We start from the raw sequence: 24,171 nt of genomic DNA on the forward strand, positions 1-24,171 counted from the left end.
GCAGTGTGTAGCACCATGAAGCTATAGCCAGTTTTATACACAAAAAAAAAAAGAAGAAAGAAAGAAGAAAGAAAGATGAAACAAAAAAAAAAACATTGCAGTCGAGTTGGGCACTGATTATTTTCTCATGGACCTCAAAGTGCAAGCCCCCCCCCCCCCCCCAGGAAAAAAATGTAATCACAAAGGTGGTTACCAACAAAACACAAATGATCAAAGAAACCTATTAAATTGTGCCATTCGTCTGCCTTGTACGATGTACTACAACTGTATAATGCATGTCGCCACTGTGTCTGTGCATCATGCTAACAGAGGACGACAAAGAAATGAATTCCTCTATCCCTTTTTGTTTTCAAACAATTTACAGTCATATCTAGAGTGTCGTATCAAAGGAAGATCTGTTGCCAACTGTGAACCGACCAATCAGGACCCACAAGAAGCCCTGCCCACCGCAGCCACCACCACCACCGCACCCCACCCCACCCCTTACCCCCTGTCCTTCCAGCCCCATCTGAGAGGCTAGGCAGCAGCCAGTGGGAGACCTCCCGTCGCCATGACGATCCTGTACAGCTGCATCGCGAGGGGCACCACCATCATGGTGGAGCTCTCCAGGAGCGACGAGCACAACTTCCAGCAGGTCGTCAACTCGATGATGCAGAACCTAACGACCAAGGAGAACTTCAAGTCGGTGTACACGTCGCAAGAGTAAGCTGGCCCTCTCTATCATTTCATGCGTGGGTAACGGTGTGGAGAGAATGGAACCAAAATTTTAATTTTTAGCTGGTAGAAAAAGGTCAAGTCAAAGGGACTTTTACCCCAAATGCATTAGATTCAGTGAGTGCTGGGGGGTGTTGTTGTAATAGTGGACCGGATTCAATGATGAACAGAGGACATAGTTGTTTAACGATAAAATGAACAACTTTAATCCACTATCACAAACTAGCGTCATGTAATGACTGCTGCTCTGACCGTATCACTCAAATATAGAATACATGGAATATGCGTACACTTATGATAAATGTAGTGCGCTCATATAACACAACATCCCCCTCCTTCTGAAAAGATACAATGACGAATATTTTTTTTTTATCACTCAGTATCACTTGGTTACACAAATGTGCTGTAAATAAATCTACACTAAACATAATGAATGAATATACTATTTACACTGACAATGCTGCTAGTTTATCTTCCAGCATTGCATTACTCTTGGTACCGCGATGGGGGTCTGACTTCACGTCCATATCGCGTTATGTACCGGGTAGAGACTGATTTCCTATCAGATTGTCTTTGTCTTCTGTCTGGATGTTGTCTCCTTTCCTCACTCCTGTCGTCGTCTTCGAAGTGAACCCGTTTTGGAACTGTTGGCTTCGTTCCGGTTGGCATCTCTCTCAGGTGAGATCTATTTCTCCTCAAGATGCTACCGTTGGGAGTTGCTACTTCGTAGGATCTTGGTTCCTGACGTACTTTGCTCACTTCGGCAGGAAGCCAAGTGTTGTCTTTGGGATTCAGAACTCTCACTTTCTGTCCAACGTGCAGAGGTGGTAAATCCCTACCTCCATGCAAGTCGTGATTGTGTTTCATGTTCTCCTGTCTCTGAAACAACAAATCAGGCGTAGACGATTGTTTGGTCAAGTGGTGACTTGGAAGTGTTGTCCTGATTGGTCTTCCAAAGAGTAATTCAGTAGGTGATGGTAGGTTGGAGTCGATTGGTGTGGCACGAAAATGTAGTAGTGCTGTCTGGATGTCTTGTCCAGTTCTGGTACACTTGGTCATGATTCCTTTCACAGTTTGTACCATGCGTTCAGCGAGTCCGTTGGATCTTGGATATCGCGGAGACGATGTAATGTGATCAATTGACCATTTCTCACACATCTCTTGGAATGGTCTTCCAACGAATTGTGGACCATTGTCTGATATCAGAGTTGCTGGTGGTCCGAAAAAACTGAAGATACCACTCAGTATGTTTGCGACTGCCGCACTGGATGTATCCTTCAACTTGCGAACGATTGGATACTTTGAATGGTAGTCGGTCACCAACAGGTATTCTTCCTTGTTGAAAGTAAACAAGTCAGTTCCTAGCTTCGTCCACGGCGAAGTTGGTATGTCGTGAGGTTGCAAGGGTTCTCTTTGTTGCTTGATCTGATTTTCTTGGCAGGCGTAGCAATTCTTTGAGATTTGCTCAATGTCTTTATTGATGTTCGGCCAATACACGGTTTCCCTTGCTAGTCTGCGGGTACGTTCAATACCTTGATGACCCTGATGAAGTTGATTCAGGATGTCTTGTCTGAGGTCTGTGGGAATGATGACTTGATTGCCTTTGAAAAGTACACCATCTGATACTCCGATTTCATCGCGGTATGGCCAAAATGTTCTGACCTCTCTAGGTACTTCCTTGATTGTATCTGGCCAACCATTCGTGACGATTTGCCACAGAGCTCGCAAGGTCGGATCTCTCGACGTCTCTTGTTGCAGCTCATTTCTCTTCTTTTGCCCAAAGAAGATAAGGTCAATCTGTGATATGTCGATTTCCTCACAGATCTCTTCCACGTTGACATCAAGGGGAACGTCTTGATTCTTGCTTGGATTAGGCATTCTGCTCAAAGCATCTGATATGATCATCGATTTGCCTGGCTTGTACTTGACATCATAGTCATAGCCTTGAATTTTGATGAGAAGTCTCTGCAAACGTGGTGGCGCACATCTCAGTGGCTTTCTGGTGATCATCTCTAAGGGTTTGTGATCAGTTTGGACAGTGAACTGGTTTCCGAACAGGTATGTGTGGAAACGTTGTATTCCAAACACGAGGGCTAGCGTTTCTCTCTCTATGTTGGAGTAGTTAGCTTGGGACGATGAGAGAGACTTTGAAGCAAATGCGACAGGTTTGCCTTCTTGCATCAAACAAGCTCCTAGGCCTTTTGATGATGCGTCGACTTCTAGGATCGTTGTCTTCCTTGGATCATAGTACTGCAAACAAGATTCTGCAGAGATCGCTTTCTTGAGTTCGTTGAAGGCATGTTGATGATCGTCTTGCCATGTGAATGGCACATCTCGCTTCAGTAGTTCACGTAATGGTGATGCCTTTTCAGAGAAGTTGGCAATGTGTGGAGCGAGATAGTTAAGAAGACCAAGGCACTTCTGTAGATCTTCTTTGTCTTGAGGTGTTGGCATGGCATGAATGTCTTCAATCTTCTGTGGATCAGGGCGGATGCCATCTCTGGTATATGCAGAGCCGAAAAAGTTGATGCTGTCAGTTTTGATGATACACTTCGTACTGTTGAAGACAAGTCCTTCTCTTTGGGCAACTTCCATCAGTCTGTGGAGGTTTTTGTCATGCTCTGCCTCGGTACGTCCAACAACTGCAATATCATCAGCGATACAGATGCATCCATCTACTTGACCAACGATACGGTCCATGTGTTGCTGGAACAAGTCTTGGCTGACAGAAAGTCCGAAAGGTAGGCGTGTGTAGCAGTATCTGCCAAATGGAGTACGAAAAGTTGTCAGCTCCTGGGATTCCTTGGATAGGTGAACAGACCAATATCCGGATTTCGCGTCGAGCTTAGAGAAATACTTTGCTCCGGAGAAAGCTGGGTTGACCTCTTCAAGAGTTGGAATCTTGTGGGGACATCGTTTGAGATTCTGGTTTAATCTCCTGGGATCTAGGCATACTCTCAAGGATCCATCTTTCTTGAGAACTGTAGTAATCGAACTACACCAGTCGGTGTGATGGTCGATTTGTCTGATGATGCCTTGCTTCTCCATTGAGTCAAGCTCAGCCTTGAGTTTGTCTTTGATGTGGACGCTGCACTTTCTTGGAGCATCAATGGTGGGGACAGCTCCTTCTTTGACATGTAGTGTTGCTTCTCCACGAAAGTTACCAATACGATCAAACTGTTGCGGATAGAGCACTTGCAGGTCCTTGACAAATTTCAACGGAGACGGTCTGTCAGTTGGACTACGACTCTGAGGGTGCATCTCATGGATTGTTACCACGTGTAACTCACTGCACATAGGTAGTCCAATTATCACTGGTTCTGAGACATCGACCACGTAGAAAAGTTGATCTCTCCACTCGGAGTCTTTGTACTTGCACGTGATCTGAAGGGTGCCCAAACAATGTATCGGGGAACCGTTGTATGCGGTAAGACGTGCTGAAGTCGGGTGTACAACTGCTTGCCACCTGCTTCCATACATGGCCTTGATTGTCCGTAGAGGGAGTGTATTTCCACTCGCTCCGGTATCGACCTTTGCATGTAAGATGTGTTGTCCACGTTTGCTGGGACAGATAATTCCAATCTTCACGAATGCTTCTTTCTGATGCACAGAATCGATAGATGCGTCTAGGTCGTTTCCCAGTACGATAGTGTTAAATTCCTCAAAATCTTCCTGGGTTTCTCCTTTTGGCTCTTTGGAGAATTCGGCTACATTTTGTTTGGTTGGCTGCCTGGTGGGTGTCTTCTGTCTTCGTGGTGAAAAACTGCGGTTACCACCTTGGCGTCCTCTGCTTGGACTTCGTCCTCGAAGCACTTTTCCGTGTTTTGTCTTTCTGCAGCATTTAGCCCAGTGTCCTTTGGAACCACATGCTTTGCAAATGTCTCTCTGCTGTAGGCTGGACACTTTCGTGGTGGATGATTCAAATTACAGTTACCACACTTCTTGCGTCTATCTTGGTTATATGATAGAGCATCTACGTTGCTTGCGGAGGAGTCGATCGAACGAAGACACTGTTTGCCTACGGCTATGGCTTCGTATTTCCTGCCTTCATCAAGGAGGTTTGCTATCTTGTAGCCTTTGGGTTGGTCTAGAAGATCTTTCTGGAACGCCTCGATAGGTGTAGACGCAATGACTAGCTCTGTCACGCGTTCTGAGAGCTCATTTTCGGTAAAGTCACACTCTTTGGCTTTACTCCGGCATCTATTTACAAATTCGTCGATAGTTTCATTTGCGTGTTGACGATATCGCATCAGCTCCAGTCTGTGGATGCGAAAATTTAGCTTGACTTTCAGCTGACCTTCAAGAGTAGACCACAACATTGCAGGTTTTTCTTGATCCTCACTGGATAAACCGGATGCGTTAATTCTACGCAAACCTTCATTTCCTACTGCAAGTTTGATTTTGATTGCTTGCTTCTTTGGGTCTTGGACATCGTTGTCTTGGAAGCATAACTCCATGCGTTGTTTGAATAACTTGAATTCTTCCGGCACATCAGCACTATTCCAATTCATTTCTGGATACTTTGCCATCGTGCGTTTTGATTTAGATTGAGTTGGAGATACAAATGATACAATGCTTGATATCAACGTCACACTGTGCAAACTTACGGCTGAATGGTTACAGATATAGTTTACAAAGTAAACAAATCAATAATAGTTTGCAAACACAGAAATATGTGACACAAAATCACTACTGATATACATGTATCAATGATATACACTCTCCAAAATACATCGAAACATGTCTAGATGTCAAGATTACCACAGTAATACACAGATGGAATACAATTGTATGTCTAAACATTCATGTGCACAAATAACGAATGTATGTAATTGCCCACACGCAAGTGTTCAAATGTCTGAGATAGTTTAATGAATTGTACTCATTCTCATTTCTTTTATCTGGTTGCATGGATTCAATGTCAGTCTGGATCGTGCCGTGTCTTGATTGTCCGTCCTCGCTACGTTGTAGCTTGCAGGGTAGATGAACTGCGATACTGCGTATGCTCTGTCAGAAATATCCTTCCGCTGAGTGATGGTCCCAGTAGAAGCAATGATGTCGCAATACACGTTGCTATGCCGATAAGATAAACACAATTCTGGCCAGTCCAGGGTAATACGCGTCTATCTGCGTCTTCTATTGTTATGTCAACAATGGATGTCAATGGATACGGTGCGCTCAGGTAATGCGAACTTGGTCTATTGTTACGTCAACAATGGAAGTCCTTGAATGAAACGCTCGGGTATTGCGCGTACTTGGATACGGTGCGCGTCGATAATGCTTGTTTACAGAACTGCAACTGTCCAATGTGGCGAATGTCAGTAATTCGTGTGACGAAAATGTTCTGACAACATTTCGTACGAGCTACACAGCTATATCTAACGATGTAGAAACGAATATAGAATGCTCTGCAAAGCGTTCATCAATCCGATGATATGTATTCGTATCGTTATTTGTTGATGAGCAGCATGGATGATAAAATAATCGATTTATTCACGCACAGTGTTACTCACAAGACGAGTCGTTAAGCTAGTCCATGCACGTATCTGCAGTAGACGTAACACATAGACGTGTTGTGCGCAGTGTCCTCTCGGGCGGTTTCAGCACAAGTCACTCATGATGAATTTCCCTAAGAAAACTTTAGTTCCGTGCTGTTTTGGCATAAATCCGTGTCGGCACCGCTGCCACCATGTTGTAATAGTGGACCGGATTCAATGATGAACAGAGGACATAGTTGTTTAACGATAAAATGAACAACTTTAATCCACTATCACAAACTAGCGTCATGTAATGACTGCTGCTCTGACCGTATCACTCAAATATAGAATACATGGAATATGCGTACACTTATGATAAATGTAGTGCGCTCATATAACACAACAGGTGTTTCATAAAGCTGTTCGTAAAGTTATGAACGACTTACGAGCGACTGGTGATCAGTCCTTGCTGAAATATGGAGATTCTCAAAGTATAGCACATCAGAACTGATCACCAGTTGCTCATAAGTTGTTTGTAACTTTACGAACAGCTTTATGAAACAGGGCCCAGAATCGTTAGTAGATCACATCAGTAAAGTTTTGGAGTGACAAGGATAACAAATGAATTTTTCAGAATTTTACTCAGAAGAAAAACACACTTTCCTTTGACTGACATATCATGTGACAGGTAATATTATTTCCCCTGCATTTTGTTCATTATGGAAGAAAAATCAGCAAACTAGTGACTTCTCTACAGTCAAAGTTACCCCAAACATGTATTTAGTAAAAGCTTAAAAAAACAGAGAGAGAAAAATAGCAGCACACATAAGTTAAGCCTAAAGAAATTTGGATGAGCTGCATGTATTGACAAGATGAGGACGGGCTGATTTTGTTCAACATGCATTTCCCATAGACACCAGCTCGAGTATACTCGGGACTCGTCTTCAACAGGTTAAAAGTTGAGAAATGTTAAAGTTTTTGTCAGGTCCATGTGTCATCGTGGCTGGATGAGAAGGCTATGACAATACATTATGTCACATTAGTATTATGTCCCCAAAAAAATTACAACGGGGCCCTCCGCAATGATATCTTTAAAAATAGTGAATCAATCTAAATACAAATTCAGGGTATGAAACTATAGCTCATTGCCCACATCTTACAGAAAACCCCACTCGATTTACTTACGTGGTCATAGAGAAATACTGAATTTCGTAGAGGATATCAGGAATCTCTTCTGTCCAAGTTCTGTCTATTTATTCACACACAAAATCATCGAAATGCTAAACTCGGAAGAATCTGATTCATGACATGCTTTGCAACAATCCATATTTCTCTGTGACCGCTTAACCAAATCAAATGGGGATTTCTGCAAAATAGAGCTAAAATGTTATATATTAAGACCCTGAAGTAGCATTTTAAAAAATTGATCATATTGGGCGTTATCAATGCGAAAATCTGATTGTAATTTTTGGGGGACATACTGCAGTAAGTCGCCCCAAAAATTACGATCAGATTTTCGAGTTGATAACATCCAATATGATCAACCTGTCTAAGTGCTACTTCAGGGTCTTAAAATATAACATCTTAGCTCTATTTTGCAGAAAACCCCATTCAATTTGGTTAAGCGGTCACAGAGAAATGCGGATTGTTGTAAAGCATGTCATAAGTTTGATTCTTCCAATTTTAGCAATTCAATGCTCTTGTGTGTGAATAATAGACAGAATCTGGACAGAAGAGATTCCCGACATCCTTTACAAAATTCCTCATTTCTCTTCGACCACTGAAGCAAATTGAATGGGGTTTTCTGTAAGATGTGGGCAATAAGTTATAGTTTCATATCCTGAATTTGTATTTAGATTGATTCACTATTTATAAAGATATCATTGCAGAGGGCCCCGTTGTAATTTTTTTTGGGACATACTGTACAACTACAAAATGTACGTATACAAAGGAGATTTCAAGAGAGTTCCACAAGATTTCATTTTTCATGCACAGTAGTACATGATCCATTGACTTGTTACTAGCATAATTATGTTGTACAAGTGTATGTTAAGGTAACTAATGTACTGTCCCTAATGAAGAAGGTAACTTGTATGTGCTCTTTTCTTATGCTAGATTTCTTTTTTTCTTGGAGAATATTTTACACAGCCACGTGTGTGCCAGGCATCAGTCAATCTATCTAGAGAGACTCCCGGAGTTCTGGCTTAAAATAGCCCCCCATCCACCTTGTCACTGGTGGTTATCTGGAGAGATTGGAATAGATTAAACTGATCGAGATGTGGCAAGACCACATGTTATGATTAATCCTTCTTCTGTTTCGGAAGGTGGTGAGCACTTATAGGACCCCTTTCCGGCAATAATTAGTAGCGTTCCATTAATAGCCAGAGCGTAGGGTAGGAAACAGTCTAATTTGAGACCTGCCTTTGTAATAACAAATGTTCACTTTATTATTTTTTTTTCTGTCACATGACTAAACTGCAAAGTTAGAGGTAACCTGTCTAAACATCTTGACAATTTCTTTAAACACACATTTGCTGTTGCTTTAATAAAAAGCTTACGGTCATTTTGTCTAGTATCAGTAAGTTGCATATTAATCGTGACTGGAACAGTGAGACCTAGTATTCAGACTGTGTGACTCGTCAGTACACGGTCTCATGAGCCAATGTGCACTGGAACCAGCTCAACGTGCGGAACAAGCGAGGGTGACAGCCCTGAACAAGTCGCTCCTGAAAAAATAAAAAGCTCACAGAGTGCTCCGAACAGCAAAATGTGGCTCACTATATATTGTCCTTCAAAAGCGGCTTTGTGTTTGGATCATCATTTTTGCACCTTATTTATCATTATTGTATTATGTACAAATTGATCTTTTTATGTAAAAGATCTCTGATTTAATGCTGTTTCACTCGTACAGTAACATATAGTATTCATACATTGCAGGGAATAATTTTCCGGTATCACATCACAATTTGCTATGCATTTTTATACCACTGCTACACAAACTACACTGTACATGTAACTTTTGTTTAGCAGTTTTCTTCCATAGAAGTGTGCAGGATACCATTTGATGATATATCATTCATCATCTGAAATAGCTGAGTTGGAAAATTATTCCCTGCATTGTATTTACATAATTTTCCTTGATGATGAACACCAAAATGAATGATCTCATTGACTTGGAGTGTACATCTCCCTACCCCCTCCTAACATCAAGTAAACATCCCTGAAAGACATACCATCCCTTTTGCATGCAAATTTTTGAAAATTTGGTGAGAACACTTAGGTATTGAAGAAATCATTAGTTGGAAACCACCTGTAAATGTTGAACTCAAGAGGGTTTTTATTTGTTGAGTTAAATTGACCGTTAAGATTCGAATAATTTTTCGTACTACAAAAAAATTACAAATCTAAACTACTAGTCTAGTTTTACAGACCTCTGTGATGCACTTATGTAGTTCATGTAAGTGGTGTGTTGTTATTTGCCATAGCTAGTGAATTCTTCCTTTTTGACAGCTTTAACATGTATTAGATCCTTTGTTCAAAGTATAAGTATACATCATATTACAACCACAGGAGGATATGCAGCTGTGCCTCGTGCACAGAATATGTTACGGTGGGCATTTGGTGCATTATTTGAATTTTAACGGCTAACAACCTTCAAATATCACAGAAATTTTATAGCTTTACAATAGTCTTGTTATTCTGGTGGAATATATCATGTTCTGTGCTATTTGGGTAGGAATGCAAAAGGGATGGCCCATCTTTAATCAACAGCTAAAGCTGCTAAAAAGGCTAAATAAAGCATGAAATATGGAAGAAGGTTGATCGGTCATTGTGCCTAGTTGTAATAAAAGATTGAGTGTTACCTTCACTCATTCTATGCACTAAAAAAAGCCCTCCATTTCTTGCTCTACCCTAGTCAGGCAGATTTATACAATTGCCGCAGGTATTCGGTAATGAATTCAGTTTGCTCACAGCAGTAGTACCTGCAATAAATGCCGATATGTTATAAAAATATGACCTATGCTGTATTCATGTTAATAATGGAGTGCAGGTAGGGCAGAGAGGTACATAGTAGATTTTGAAGTACTGTTATGGCGTATGTGTGTCGATGTCTGTACATATGTGCGGCGTGTGTGTCTGTGTGCCTGTGTGATATTAAGCCCTTGAGCTAATATTGACATGTATTTGCTAAATGATTCATACCCATTTTTTTGCTATATTTTCCTGAATCAATCATGCTGCAGCTCTTGTCAGCTCCCACAGTGTGCAAAAAGCTAGACCCTACACACGTGCAATTCACCGGTGCACTTTAGTGTAACGTGTCAAAAATGTCAAAGTTCACATTGCCTCCTTCACTGCAGGTTAAGTACCACATTTTGATTGTGCATTTATGTTTGAATTCTCTGAAGAGAATGCAAACTAAAGAACAAGTTTGAATTATCTTGACACATTGTAGACTTGATAGAAGAAAGACAATAGAGATTGTTGAATATCTTTGCAAAATTTGACAATGGGCATGAAAATTGAGATTATTTGAGTATTAAATTTACATGTCATGTAAAAAGAATGTAGGCAATTGAATGTAGAGTAATTTTGCCCGCATGAACATGATGATGTAGGCATGATACACTTTAGCAGCATAATGTGTACAGTGTCTCTTTCTCATATTTTGTCAAAGAACATTTGTTGTTGTGTGTGTATTGCTGCAAGGTATATATGTTCAAGGTATTATGGATTTTACACATTGTAGAGCACATCTTGCAAGGCAATGGGTTTTGACTCCACTTGAATGTATGTGCAGGCAAAATTAGATTGTGGTAGTCACTTTGTATTCTGGTGTGTACGTTGTATATTGATACAGTGAATGAGGATTGCTAATTACGTGGTTAGTGGTATGCACTTGTATGCAGGACAGTGTCATGATTAAACAACTATAGAAGCTGTCTCAATGTCCACATTTACTCTATGAGAGCCTGCATGAAATTAATTAATGACTGCATTCAATTCAAACCATCATACTCTTGCCCGATCATGCGCAAAGACTTTGCGGATCCATTGTTCTGATGCACTGTGCCATCAATTCCAGTCAGAGAAGCGTTACATGTCATACGAGTGTAGCTTAATGGGGTACATGGTATGTAACATCCTCTTCCAATCTGAGATCATTTCATTTACAGATATCAAATGTTGAAATATGACATTTTTGGCACAAGTTTGGGTGGCATATCCATTAAGCCCACCAGTCCCCACGTGAAGCAACCCTAAACGTACTTCACAATTGCAAATTCCAGCGGAATTCACGAAATGAAAGTACCAGTAATTACCCTTGAGGAAAATGGGCAGGATATTTCGAAACTTGCACCGCATCCTGTCAGGAATATAATCAATGTTCCCTTCTTCTGATTCCGTCTATAGCCAACCACCCTATATACATGTAGATGCCATAAAGTGTAGCGAACCTGCTGTGTAATTATTTGGCCATTTGCAGTATATGGGCTGGCCTTGAAACACCGCCATTGTCTCATGCCTGTCTGGCATAGGTTTTGTTTCATTAGGACAACATTTTCATAAGGTGAACTCTATTCAAGATTGAATATATTCACTAATAGCCTAACAAGACTTGAGCCATTGTCCAAAAGGTAATGGGTCGAGGTCAGCAACCTCTTTAACCCGTTGAGGACGGTTTGATTTTGCTACAACACGCATTTCCCATAGACACCTGCCCGAGTATACTCGGGACTCGTCCTCAACGGGTTAAATGGTTCCATGACATTTGCCCCCATGAAATACATGCATGCTAAGCTAAACATAAATCCTACCCACATGCATAACCCTAACCCTAATCCTAATCCTGACATCAAACTAAAACTAAAACCCAATCACAACCCTAACCCTAACCCTAAGTCGTTGGAGAAAATAAGACTGGAGCAATTGTCACAGTCCTGAGCAAATGTCGTGTCACCCTTCAAACATGTGTGACTAGTATAATATTATTTGAATCTGTTTGCATTTGGAGAGATACAGATAACAACAAAATTATTCATACCTCTAGGAAATTTATAGTTTTGAGCAGATTTCTTACAAGTAGAGGATGGGATGATGGTGATTGGGTGTTATATCCAAACATTTCTATTGTTATGCAAATGAGGTGAAACTGGAATTAATCTCAGTTTGTAGAGGACAAATAAGAGTAACAAGTTAACACCCAATCACCATCACTCCATCCTTCACTTGTAAGAAATCTGCTCATGAATAACTAATAATTTCTCAGGGGTGTGAATAATTTTGTTGTTAACTTTAGGTAGAGGATACATACAGACATGATGCACTTGACAGTTTTCCTCTGTTCCTTCCCATTCTGTTTGTTTGTTTGTTTGTTTGTTTGTGTTGATGTCATGACATCTGTTTATGTCTGTACAGATGAACAAGTTGTACTGCATATGCAGATCATGTGCAATAGATTGCAGGTTTATTGCCGGAAAAGTCTACAGATTGAGTGCTCTTGCTAATGACTTTCATCTGGTATACAGAGCATACTCCTTAAATGTTTTTACCATCCTTATCAATTACTGTAAAAGTGGAAATTTTCGCGGTGTTCAAATTTTCGCGCATTTCGCGCAACCAGAAACTAGCGCGAAAATAAAAGCACGCGAATATTTTTGCTTGCCATATGTGCCTGTGCGTGATGTCTTGATTCCGCGGAAATAAAAACACGCGAAACTCTTCCGACCCGGCCAAGCGCGAAAAATTAGTCACGCGAAAATATCCACTTTTACAGTATATGCTTATAAATTGCATTTATTACACTTCTGTATACATTCTATTGTTAATATATGAACTTTTTTCTGTAAAAAAAAATGTAAAAAAAATATAAGAATGAATAATAAATCCATGATTGCATAAAGTTATAGATAGCATTGTAGATATGCATTCATGCATAGATCTTGTGTTGATATAATTCTCATCTTTCTCTTTTTTCTCTTATTATCTCTGATTATCTGATTATCTCTTACTATGTGTGTCCAATAGCTACCTCTTCCACGTGGTAATCCAAGATGGCATCACCTACATGTGCGCTACCTCGGTGGACTTCAGCAAGCAGACATCCTACGCTTTTCTCAAGGAGATCATGCAGAAGGTGGCAGGGTGCAGCCTGGCGCAGCGGGTGCACCACGCCGGCGATATGGAGCTCGACCGCGACTTCAGCAGCGTGCTGGGCCAGGAAATGGTGGGTGACTGTGGGTGGGGTAGGGTAAGAGGATGGGGGGGGGGGGCAACCACAGATGCGTGTCGTGTCTTCTCCCTTTTCCACAATGTCTTATTGATATATTTTTTTGCCAACTTGCTGCCTTACAACTAGAATGTCTGATGTATTAATGTGGTATTATTATGATGGGGAAAAGAATACACCAAAGTTTTGAAAATCGTAAAGATAATGCTGATAGTTATTGGTGATGTTAATGCTAAAAATGATAATGATAGTAAATGACGATGATGATGGTGATGATGATGATGATGATGATGATGATGACACTGATGAAGATGATGGTAGTAATGATCATACGATCTTATTTACCCTTGGTGAGTTAGCTCTGTCAATAGTGCGTCTGCCTCAAGATCCGAAGGACCCCAGTTTGATACCCAGGTCCGACCGAGCAATATTGTGTGTAATCATACCGTCCCCTCTAGTAAGAGGCAAAACACTCTGTCCCTCGGATAGGACGTAGAATGGAGGTCCCATGTGTGAGAGTCACAACTCGTGCATGTAAAACATCCCATTTCAATTATTCGTCGCAAAGAGCAGGGTGTTTAACCCGGTGAAGTGATGCCACCTCACATCCAACTGGACTCCATGGGAGACCAGTTATTGCAGCTGAATATGAACTATCCAGCCATCTTCTTAGATGGAAAAATGAAACAGACAAACAAAACCTCTTCAGAGAGAACATTGTTCTCTCTATGGGTCCTGCCATTATTAGTTATCCCACCCATCATCTTCAGTTAACTTTCATTTTCTGGCTGTATGTGCCAGACAGGATATGAACCCAGAGTCTCTTCTATAAGAGCCCTGAACCTTGCCCACTAATCCAGTGTTCCCACTTGACACCCCCTTCCTGCCCATTATAGTCTATGTTGTTTTTGAATCACTAAAGGGTTACATGTGTATACCTTAGAGGAAGAAAAAAAATAAAATAGAAGCCATGGTATTCAAGCTGCAGGTTATCATTAATCCAGTTGAAATCGCACATGAGTGTACAAAATGTCTGTGAAAATTTCTGTCATGAATTTAGGTGTGTGTTGGTATATGGTACTGTAAAAGTGGATATTTTCGCGCGACTAATTTTTCGCGCTTGGCTGGCTGTTTTTGATTCCGCGAAATCAAGACATCATGCACAAGAACGTATGGCAAGCAAAAATATTCACATGCTTTTATTTTCGCGCTAGTTTCTGGCTGCGCGAAATGCACGAAAATTTCCACACCGTGAAAATTTGCACTTTTACAGTAATTGCTAGCAGTTGCTTGAGAAATGCTTTAGCTAAAAAGACAATTTGCTTAATTCAGTCGAGCTAGCAATGTATGCAAACGATATTTTACTGAGCAATTCGTGATGTAAACTGTGAGCCTAGTGTGTCGCAGCTTAAAGGGATGACGTAGTATTGGTTGAGGTGAGGATTTAGCTTCTAACTTTTTGCAAGATACAATTATAAGAAACCACTTCATGAAATGTTGAAGAGCGTACAATTCTAACAGAAATTCAAAGGTGGGTCCCACCTTTTGTGGGGATTGTTTTGTTTTGGATATCTCAGCCATTTCAAAACCAATTTTCATCAAATAAACTTTGAATTCCTCTTAAGATTATATGCTCTTTCATATTCTATAAGAGGTTCCTCATTGTCCTATAGAAATCATGATTAAAAAATGTTGGAAACCTCCATCTCAAACGAAACAACCATCCCTTTAACGGTTACAGTTCAGAGTCACATCCCGAGATGGGTCTGTTTATGAGTTAACTGCAGAAGCTACTAAGTATGGAGAAAGAGAAGATTTAATGTGACACAATAGAATAGTGATAAGGGTGTGATGCTTATTTGTGTCTCTGAGGATATTTGGGGTGTTTTATCCACAAAAGGCTAGAAGGGTAGTACTGTATACGCCATATATTTTGCAGAGTTTTTATTTTCAATCATTTTGTGAGTTGGGTGCTCTTCACGAATTGAACAATGCACAAAAACATTGAATCTAATCCCAACATGAATCTGACATGCATGCCTAAATTTCTCCATTTGTTACTACAATGTATATACTCCGTGATCGCATATGTAATCACTTGCAGAATTGTTGAGAAGTCCCGATTGGTGAAAAATTAAATTCGCTAAATGTATAATCTGCCGTAAACAGTAATAAGCTAACTATCACAACCTCCTCTATGGCTTTGCCTTGCTTCTCTGATAGGATCACTACTCGACGATGAAGGGAGGCGGAAACGACAAAGTCGCCGTGCTGCAGAACCAAGTTGATGAGGTCAAGGACATCATGACCCAGAACATCGACAAAGTGCTGAGCAGAGGCGAGAAGCTCGACGACTTATTAGTGAAGACCGAAGACCTGGAAGCAAGCGTGAGTGTAATGATCGGGCAAATTAATGGTAGCCGTGAACAGAGAGAATTGGCAAAATGTGATAGAAAGATGACAGTGAGTCATGATATTGCTCTGTTTGTTATCTAGGATTTCATCTTATATTCATTTCTATTTATCATCTGGGGATTCAACTTACATTTTCAATACATTCAATTCATCTTACTTATTAATTGCTTTATTCAGAGATGATAACTTTCGTTTTATAGCAAATACTGCATGTTCATTGAAAATGCTGTTTTCCCAAAATTGTATGACTAATGGAGAAAAAGTAAAGATGCTGTTTTTCCACAAGAATACACCTTTCCAGCCCTCAAAATATTGGAATGCTGTTTAGAAGCATGTTTATGCTGTATTTGTGACCATATACATTATCCAAATTTGTGTCTTGTGGACAGATTAAATTCTAGTGGAATTAATGTCTGTAGCGCTACAGCTGGTACAGTCATACATCTATGTTGGTCGTAGCATGAATGAAAAATAATATTTGGATTGACTTTGTCAGACCACTTAATGAAGGAAATTGATCCTATTAAAGTAGCTTGAATGACACATGCAAGTCCAAGCCTTGTTTCTCAGCAGAGTTGAGTGAATATCATCAGATGCTATCAAATGTGGGGGGAAAAAAAAGGTTATGGATGATAAGTCTTGCCACTATTTCTTCAAAGCGTGTCATACATGCATGCTAAAATTTTTGATTCATAAGATTTCTGAGCATTGTTGAGTTAGAGTGTAAAAAATATTTATGTCCAATCTTTCCAGTCTACCCTCTTTTTTTTTTGTACCACACCTCTCAACGCCATGCTGCAGGCGAGAACGTTCCAGAAGACCGCATCGAAAGTCAGGAAGAAGATGTGGTGGCAAAACACCAGAATGAAGATCATCCTTGTGATCGTCGTCCTCATCGTCATCCTTGCCGTCGTCCTGATCGCACTCAAGTTAGCAGGAGTCATCTGAGCATCGCCCGTGTCGCTCAGAGCGACGAAACCAAGAGACTGCAAATGAACCAAGATACGTGTTCCTGCATCTTTGTGGACTTCGAAGGAGCAGGAGCTTCTCGGATGAGCTGTGCTTAAATGCTTTCTGCGGAGATGCTTGGAGATGAGTTTTCCTGCTCTTTCCAAAAGCTGTTGTGATTTTATATACAGGAGTAATACGTCATCACGAATGGTTGTCTGTGATCCACAGAGAGTAGTTGTGATTTGAGATATGGAGGTGTTTGAGACAGGAATGAAATAATTACAAGAAAGAGCACCTTCTGTTGTCAGAATGATAAAATGAGGATTTAATCTTTTCTTTGTAGCACTTGATATTTTCATCCAACAAGATGTTGTTCATAGTATGACAGAGCAGTTACTGTGTGATACCTTCTAACCAGTTTTCACCTAATCTCTTGATAACTTAAAAGGGAAATCCAGTCCAAATATTAGTTAGTCTGATAAGAAAGAGTAAAATATTATGAGTTCAATGGTAAAATTTTGATCAAAATCAGGTGAAAAATGAGGAAGTTATGACCATTTTAAAATTTCACAATTTTTTCAGGAAACAGTTCTTGAATGGTCAATATGAATATGCAAATAGCAAAGTGAGCATGTCATTCCAGAACAACTTGCCATATACACACTAGTTTGTACATAAGATTTTGACATTTCCAGTTTTTTATTCATACGTAATTATGCCCAAGGCTCAAATCCTGGTATATCTAACTGATCACTATACTGAAGTTATTTAAATAGGAATAACATCATATTCCAGACTTAAATGTCAGAAAAATTGAATTTTCATCATTTTCTTTTGTACACGATCAATGGAAAATTGTAAGGTTATGACATGTTAGCTCACTCATTTACATATTCATATCCACTATACAAGAACTGTTTTACAGAAATTAGCAAAACTTCAAAATGTCGTAACTTCCTTATTTATCAGCCGATTTCAGTCAAAATTTTTACCGTTGAACTTGTAATATTTTACTCTTTTTTTAATCAGACTAACTTATATTTGGACTGGATTTTCCCCTTTAAGAGATAGCTGTAGTAAGTTGAGTGACGTATGAAAGTGTATGATTTGTTAACTGCCATTGATTGCCAGATATATTGTGACTACTACCATCCAGTTCTGTTCTACTTCAAAGTAGAAGTCAGTGTTAGCGCATGTTGCTGGCCAGTGAATACTTTCTCTGTCTGTTTGTGTGTATGTCGGAAGGTACAGTGATTGTGAATTTGTGAAGTACACTCTCCGGAGCAGAATAGACCAAACTTCTTCACTTTATTTTTTCTTCTCACTTATTGAGGAAAGTTGCATGCTGGGACATGCACCAAGTCCATTGAAAATGGACAAAGCACAATCCGGGTTTTGGAAAAATTTCTATATCATTACTGAATGATGCAGCTCTTTTCCTTTTCTTATAATTGTTATAATGTTTATGTAGTGTGTGCTTCTATTTCTGACCACCCAGCTCAAAATCCATGAAATTCCTGGATCACTACCAAAATGTAATTGTGTCATTATCAACTTTCCGTGCAAGTTTCATTAAAATCTGTTGACAACTTTTTGAGTTATATTGCAGACAGACAAGCAAACAAACAAACAAACAAACCAATGCCAATGAAAGCATAACCTCCTTCCTTGGCAGAGGTGATAACAGAATATAAAAATCTCCCAGAAGTATTAATCAATTTTGGCCATGAGATGTATGTAGCACATTGGTACCTCCCTGAGTGCTCTTTTGAAATCTACCTGATTTTGTTGGGTAAATGGTGGCAGCATTGTATGCATATATGTTAACCTCACCAAGAGAGGGGGCATGTGTAGGATTTGTGTCTTAACTTGGCACCATGATTCAGACTGTGAGTTTATACACCACCCCTCTCCTGTATAGGCCAAATTCTTCGTCTAGAACCATAGCACCACATACGTCGTAACGCAGTGTCTGTGTGTAAATCATTCGGTTCATTCAAATTTCAGATTTATGTACGTAAACTCCTTGACTCAAAGTGGCTTCCATGCCATAGTCCAAAGAGTGCCTTGCACCCAAAAGTTTTTGTCCTTTAGATGCACTCCTCTTGTCAACTACATGTAGCTGCCTCAACCTCAGAGAGAGAGAGAGAAAAAAAAAATGTTTTCACTTTATTTCATGGGCATATGAGAGGAGACAGCAGGTTATTATGTATGCTTCAACAAAGAAGTGGTGTTAATGGACCAAAATTTTGAAAACTTAATCACTGACTTAGTCATTCCCAACCCCATCGCACAAAAAGGAAATGAAAAAAAAAAAATGTGACGGTCCCAAATACCCATAATCATGTTTGAATTCATCGTTCAGTTTTTATTGTACTTGGTACATGTTACAAAGCTTTTATGATCTTACTTGCCCTTCAATTACACTTGGTGTATTGGTTTTTCCTTTCTCATAATCTTTGTACAACTTGTATTTCTTGTGTGTAGATTAACATCAGTTTGACATATTTATTTTTCTACAAATATTTACATAGTTACATAGTTATACATAGCTCTGAATGCTTTTGGCATTCAAAGTCTCTCAAAAAAAGTTTTGTACTCTGTCTATAGATTCAACTACTACATGATATTATGATTCAAATTATCTCAGAATGGAGTGACTACAAGAAGAACATTGAATGTGATGAGAAATTAAGATGAGACATGAAAATCTTTGATGGGAACCAAGAGTTTAGCATGAAAAAAAGAAAGAAAGAAGGAATGGTTCAGTTATTGCCGCATATTTCTTGTGTGGTTAGGCATTGTGAGCGAGTGATAGTGGACCTCCCATTTGTTCTTTCAGGCATCAGAAATGACATATCACATCGATAATGTTTAATGTTCCCTCAGTATTGTGTATTTCTGTTGTACCCTCTCATTTCACTCAACTTTAGTGCCAAAAGATATTTGTTTTGCAAGTTTATGTGTTGCATATATTCCTCATTATTTCAGGAAATGTAGAGTATGGCATATCGTATGAACATCTCTTTCATTTTTTTGATAGGTTAACTTTTGAATGATGTTTATTGCTTGTATCATATATAGCACTAATGATGCTCCATAATGTAAAATGTATGTTCCCATGTATCTACAGTACGGGTACTGTGGTATAGTGGACGTTGGTCTGAACACCTGAATAAGAGGTTCTGGGTTCAAGTTCCACCCATTGCATCCTTTTACACACAAAATGATGTAATGGCTTTATGTGTTTAGTACGAAGGTGTTATAAATGGGTACCAATGCTTGGGTAATGGGGGTCAACTGAATAGGCAGTGATTACATAGAAGAGGCTGCCCTTGGTTTAAAAGGTCATTAATATTGTCATTGTTTTTATATTCATTATTGTTATTTGTTATTGTTACTGGTTATTATTATTATTATTATTGTTATTATTATTATTGGCATCATTATTATTAGTAGTATTATTATTAGTATCATCGTCATCATCATCATCATCATCATCATCATCATCATCATTATCATTATCATTATTATTATTATCATTATTATTAAAACTTTTTTTTTTTCAAAATTTTCAACGTAATCTTTTGAAGACGTACTTTCACAAGATGGAGGACAGAGCTGCCTGTGTCTCCAAGTTGGAATGTGTGTTTAGGTTGACGTGCTTATTTAAACTTTTTGCAAGTGATTTTATATGAAACCCTTCGGAAAATAGACATAAAAGAGACACAATGCTTATGCATTCAAGCTATAAATAGTTCACTAGGCAACCACATGAAGGCTGATGTACCTTCCTCACCTATTTTTTTTTTCTTTTTTTTTTTAAAGCATGGAAGAAAAGTGTGCTGTATTTCATGGTTTGATAATTTGTATTTTTTGGGTGATAAATTTTACAGTTAATATCCCTATGAATTTTATTTATTTACACTGAAGACATAATTTGCCTTGTAGATTTAAATCTTTACTTCAAACTTCCAAAGTCTGAATGCGCTGCATTTTCTTTCAATTAGATTTTCTAAATCTGCAATATGTGAAGAATGTATAGAAAAATATGAATGTTTATAGATGATTTATTGAAATGTTTATTGCCATAAATATCAGTTCCTCATTTTCTTTTCCATATTGCATAAACTTTGCACATGTACTGTTCCATATTGCAAATGAAATAGCTATTTTAGTGGAGGGTTTTATGTTTTTCCAGTGAACTTGAAGTAAACATTCCAACAAATCTTGTGAAAGTTTTTAAAATGATAGATAGCTTAGTATTTTTCAGCAATACGATACGTTGCACAACAACCCATAGCAGTACAAGTTCCCTTCCAGCGTACACCTCTATGGAAAACCACAGGCCTTACAACTGGATGCCAATAACATGTCTGAATGTATTGAAGCATAGACTATACTGGCTCTATTTTCAGCCTTGAAAGTACAGTGTATTACTGAAACATCTCTTCAAAACTTTCGCCTTCTTTTTGAGAGAGTCTTGTTACCGTGACCATGTTTACGAAACCTTGATAAAACTTGAATCACTCCATAATGATTATTAGTAAATGCATACAAAATTGCTCTATTAATCCTTTGATTTTGTGCTTGTGGTACATATATGTAAAGACTTCAAATGTTTGTTACTGATATGAATTATATATATAAATATACTGTAAAATGAGGAATGTTCGCGTGCATTTTAATTTTGCGACTTTCGCAAGAGCCAAGATTCGCGAAATTAAAATACATGCAAAAGTTAATGTCTAAACTATATACATTGAATGTAAGAAGAAGCAACTCGCGAAAAGTTCATGCCGCGAAAAAGGCCGTCGGCTCTAATTCGCAAAAATTTCATGCGGTGAAAATATCTTGTTTTACAGAATGTATATAATTATATATATATACATATATATAATATGTGTGTTTGTCTGCAAAATTATTCATAACTGTGATTTTTTTTTCAATTATGCCGATTTCTAAGAAAATGATTGATTTACGGTGGCAGTCAGGCATTGGTTTGCTACCTCACATTGTCATGTTCATTGCATTTCCAGTTTCATCTCATTAGCAAGAAAAAAAGATATGAAGATATTCATTTTAAAGGCCTTATAGAGTTTATCCCAGCCCGAATGTTAGTTGTCAATACTGATCACAAGCCATTTGTTTGTGGTACCTGCATTTATTGCACGGGCTTTCACCATGTTCCCAGCAAGAATTCTTACATTCCAACAAAATAATCAAATAATTATGGACAGCCAAAAACTCTGGAAATCTCAGTGTTTCTATTGTTATGCAAATGAAATTGAACCAAAATTTACTGAAATTGGTATATGACAACTGAATATATAAAAGTCACACCCAAGAACGATCATTCCATCATTAAAGTATGAGGAAAAAACACTAAAAATGTTCAAGGGTATGAATGATTTTGCAGACAACTGTAGGATATATATTTACATTTGTATACAGCATCTGTATAATTATATTCGCTTTCATTCTTTCTTTCTTTTGCTATGTGTGCAAGAAAGATAATTGAGTGCCTGCATAGCAGATAAAAAGATAACATACAGGCAAGCCTCTTTATAAAGTCTCCCCAAGAAGACAGCCCCCCCCCCCCAAACAAAAGACAAAAAGCATGACCTTTTAAGGACAGGCGGTCGCAAATGTGGGTCCTGCTACATGTAAACTGCCTTGAAAGAAATGAGTTTGAACTGTTCTTATAAATAGGGAGTCCATGGATATAAGTGATCTCTACATCAAGTCTTAATCTCTTCAAGTTTGTCAAAGAATCTCATAACCAGAGCAAGGGGTACATGATTATAGTGCCAGGACTGATTTCCTTTAAAAGAATATATATATGAAATGAAATAAAAGCCCTACAAAGGTAAATGTTCATGCTTGAGTGTTTTACAATTGTATCTTGCATTTTACTTCATTTTATTTTTGTATGTATCTCATTGCATCTCTCACCTTTATTTAGTAACTCAAGTTTCACATTTGTACGCCAGTCTTTTAATTCTTATACTCTTATAAATTTATAAATGTGTACATAATATATATGTATATATATATATATACATGTAAACATGTATGTGTATATGTATGTTTACATGCACGTATTTGTACACACACACACACACACACATTATGTTGCACTTTGCTATCATATTGGAAGTGGAATACTCTTTACTACAAATTCATATATTTCACTGTATTATGATTGTACATTGTGCTGTCTGGGTATTTGCCAGATGTAACTACTTAATCAAGATATGTAAGACCTTCTATGTGATAACCTATATTTGTTAATATTGGGCAACTTTGGGCAACTGATTATCTGGAACATGCAGGAAACGAAATAGGTTTAATACATACATAAAGTGTTAACTTGTGTATTACTATGACTTAAAAACTTCTTGTTTGTTTGTTTGTTTTTTATTGCTGCCAGTAGTTGCCATAGAAGTAACAGAAGTGGGCTAGAAGGACGTTGGTTAAAAAATGCGGAGAAAGACGAATTTGATAAGAGCTGCATGATAGTATTCTATTGTCATGATATTATAATTTCATTGCATTTATGTTCATGATTTGTGTAATCACTGAAATTACTTTCTTGGTATATCGACAATTCCTTTTACATGCCTGCAAACATGATTTGTTTGTTGTTGTTTTTTTTTTGTCAAAGAGAATACTTTTCCTTTTTTTTTTTTCAAGTCGCAGTTGCACCCTGCAGTTTTTAGTGCCTTTTTTTTTTCTCAAGGCACATTGAATCAAAAAGTCATATTTCACAGAATATAGGATTTTTGTGTAATATCATGTTACAGAACAAAACTCATTGCCACAAGCCAATGCTAGACATTGTTCGAATGACTTGAAAATTCCATATCACTTCGATTAGGAATGGGGAAAAAGAGTCTTGCTTCATGAATATTGCTGATTTGAAACCTGAAGACCTTAGAATAGGTCATGATTGTGTGACTGCTGTCTAGATTCAAACTTTGTTAATTCAGTTTATTGAGAGCCTTTGGCATTATTGAACATTCAAACGTGCAAGTGAGATTTCCTCTTGTTTGGGGGTGTAGGGAGGGGGAAGGGTGGGGGGAGGATCTTTACTATTAGGGCAATGTCCCGATACAAAGACTGAATCAGTGCATTATAGGTGCCAATAGGCCTATCTAGCATATACTACATGATACCAATATTTATAGTACTATCATTTTAGTGTGCATTATTTTATGATAATCATTATTGTGACAGTTGCTCTTACTATTCCTTTATTTCTTGTATAACTTGGAATTTGGACAATCCTGATTGAATCAATGTGATGTTATCGTGGTAATGGTTAGATGATTTGTTGTTGGTGGTGTTGACAAATCATGACAGGAATAGTGATGTTAATAT

General features: G+C 38.5%; 1 protein-coding gene across 1 annotated transcript; it reads left to right on the top strand.

Annotated features, from left to right (window-relative positions):
- The first annotated feature begins 366 nt into the window (after positions 1 to 366).
- On the top strand, positions 367 to 17,121 carry LOC139720568 (vesicle-associated membrane protein 7-like). Its single transcript, XM_071631917.1, has 4 exons — positions 367 to 702; positions 13,221 to 13,419; positions 15,646 to 15,810; positions 16,639 to 17,121. Exons 1-4 carry the CDS (start codon positions 551 to 553, stop codon positions 16,783 to 16,785), a joined length of 663 nt encoding a protein of 220 aa, XP_071488018.1. The 5' UTR covers positions 367 to 550; the 3' UTR covers positions 16,786 to 17,121.
- The last annotated feature ends 7,050 nt before the right edge of the window (positions 17,122 to 24,171 follow it).

This window comes from Diadema antillarum, unplaced genomic scaffold (assembly GCF_040938485.1).
Source record: "Diadema antillarum isolate AM-2024a unplaced genomic scaffold, OU_Dant_1.0 scf00000129, whole genome shotgun sequence".
Classification (NCBI taxonomy): Eukaryota; Metazoa; Echinodermata; class Echinoidea; order Diadematoida; family Diadematidae; genus Diadema; species Diadema antillarum.

Coding starts and splice junctions, on each gene's coding strand:
- LOC139720568 (XM_071631917.1), top strand. CDS start 551: ATGACGATCCTGTACAGCTGCATCGCGAGGGGCACCACCATCATGGTG. Junction 703..13,220: donor TCGGTGTACACGTCGCAAGA/GTAAGCTGGCCC, acceptor TGTGTCCAATAG/CTACCTCTTCCACGTGGTAA. Junction 15,811..16,638: donor CCGAAGACCTGGAAGCAAGC/GTGAGTGTAATG, acceptor GCCATGCTGCAG/GCGAGAACGTTCCAGAAGAC.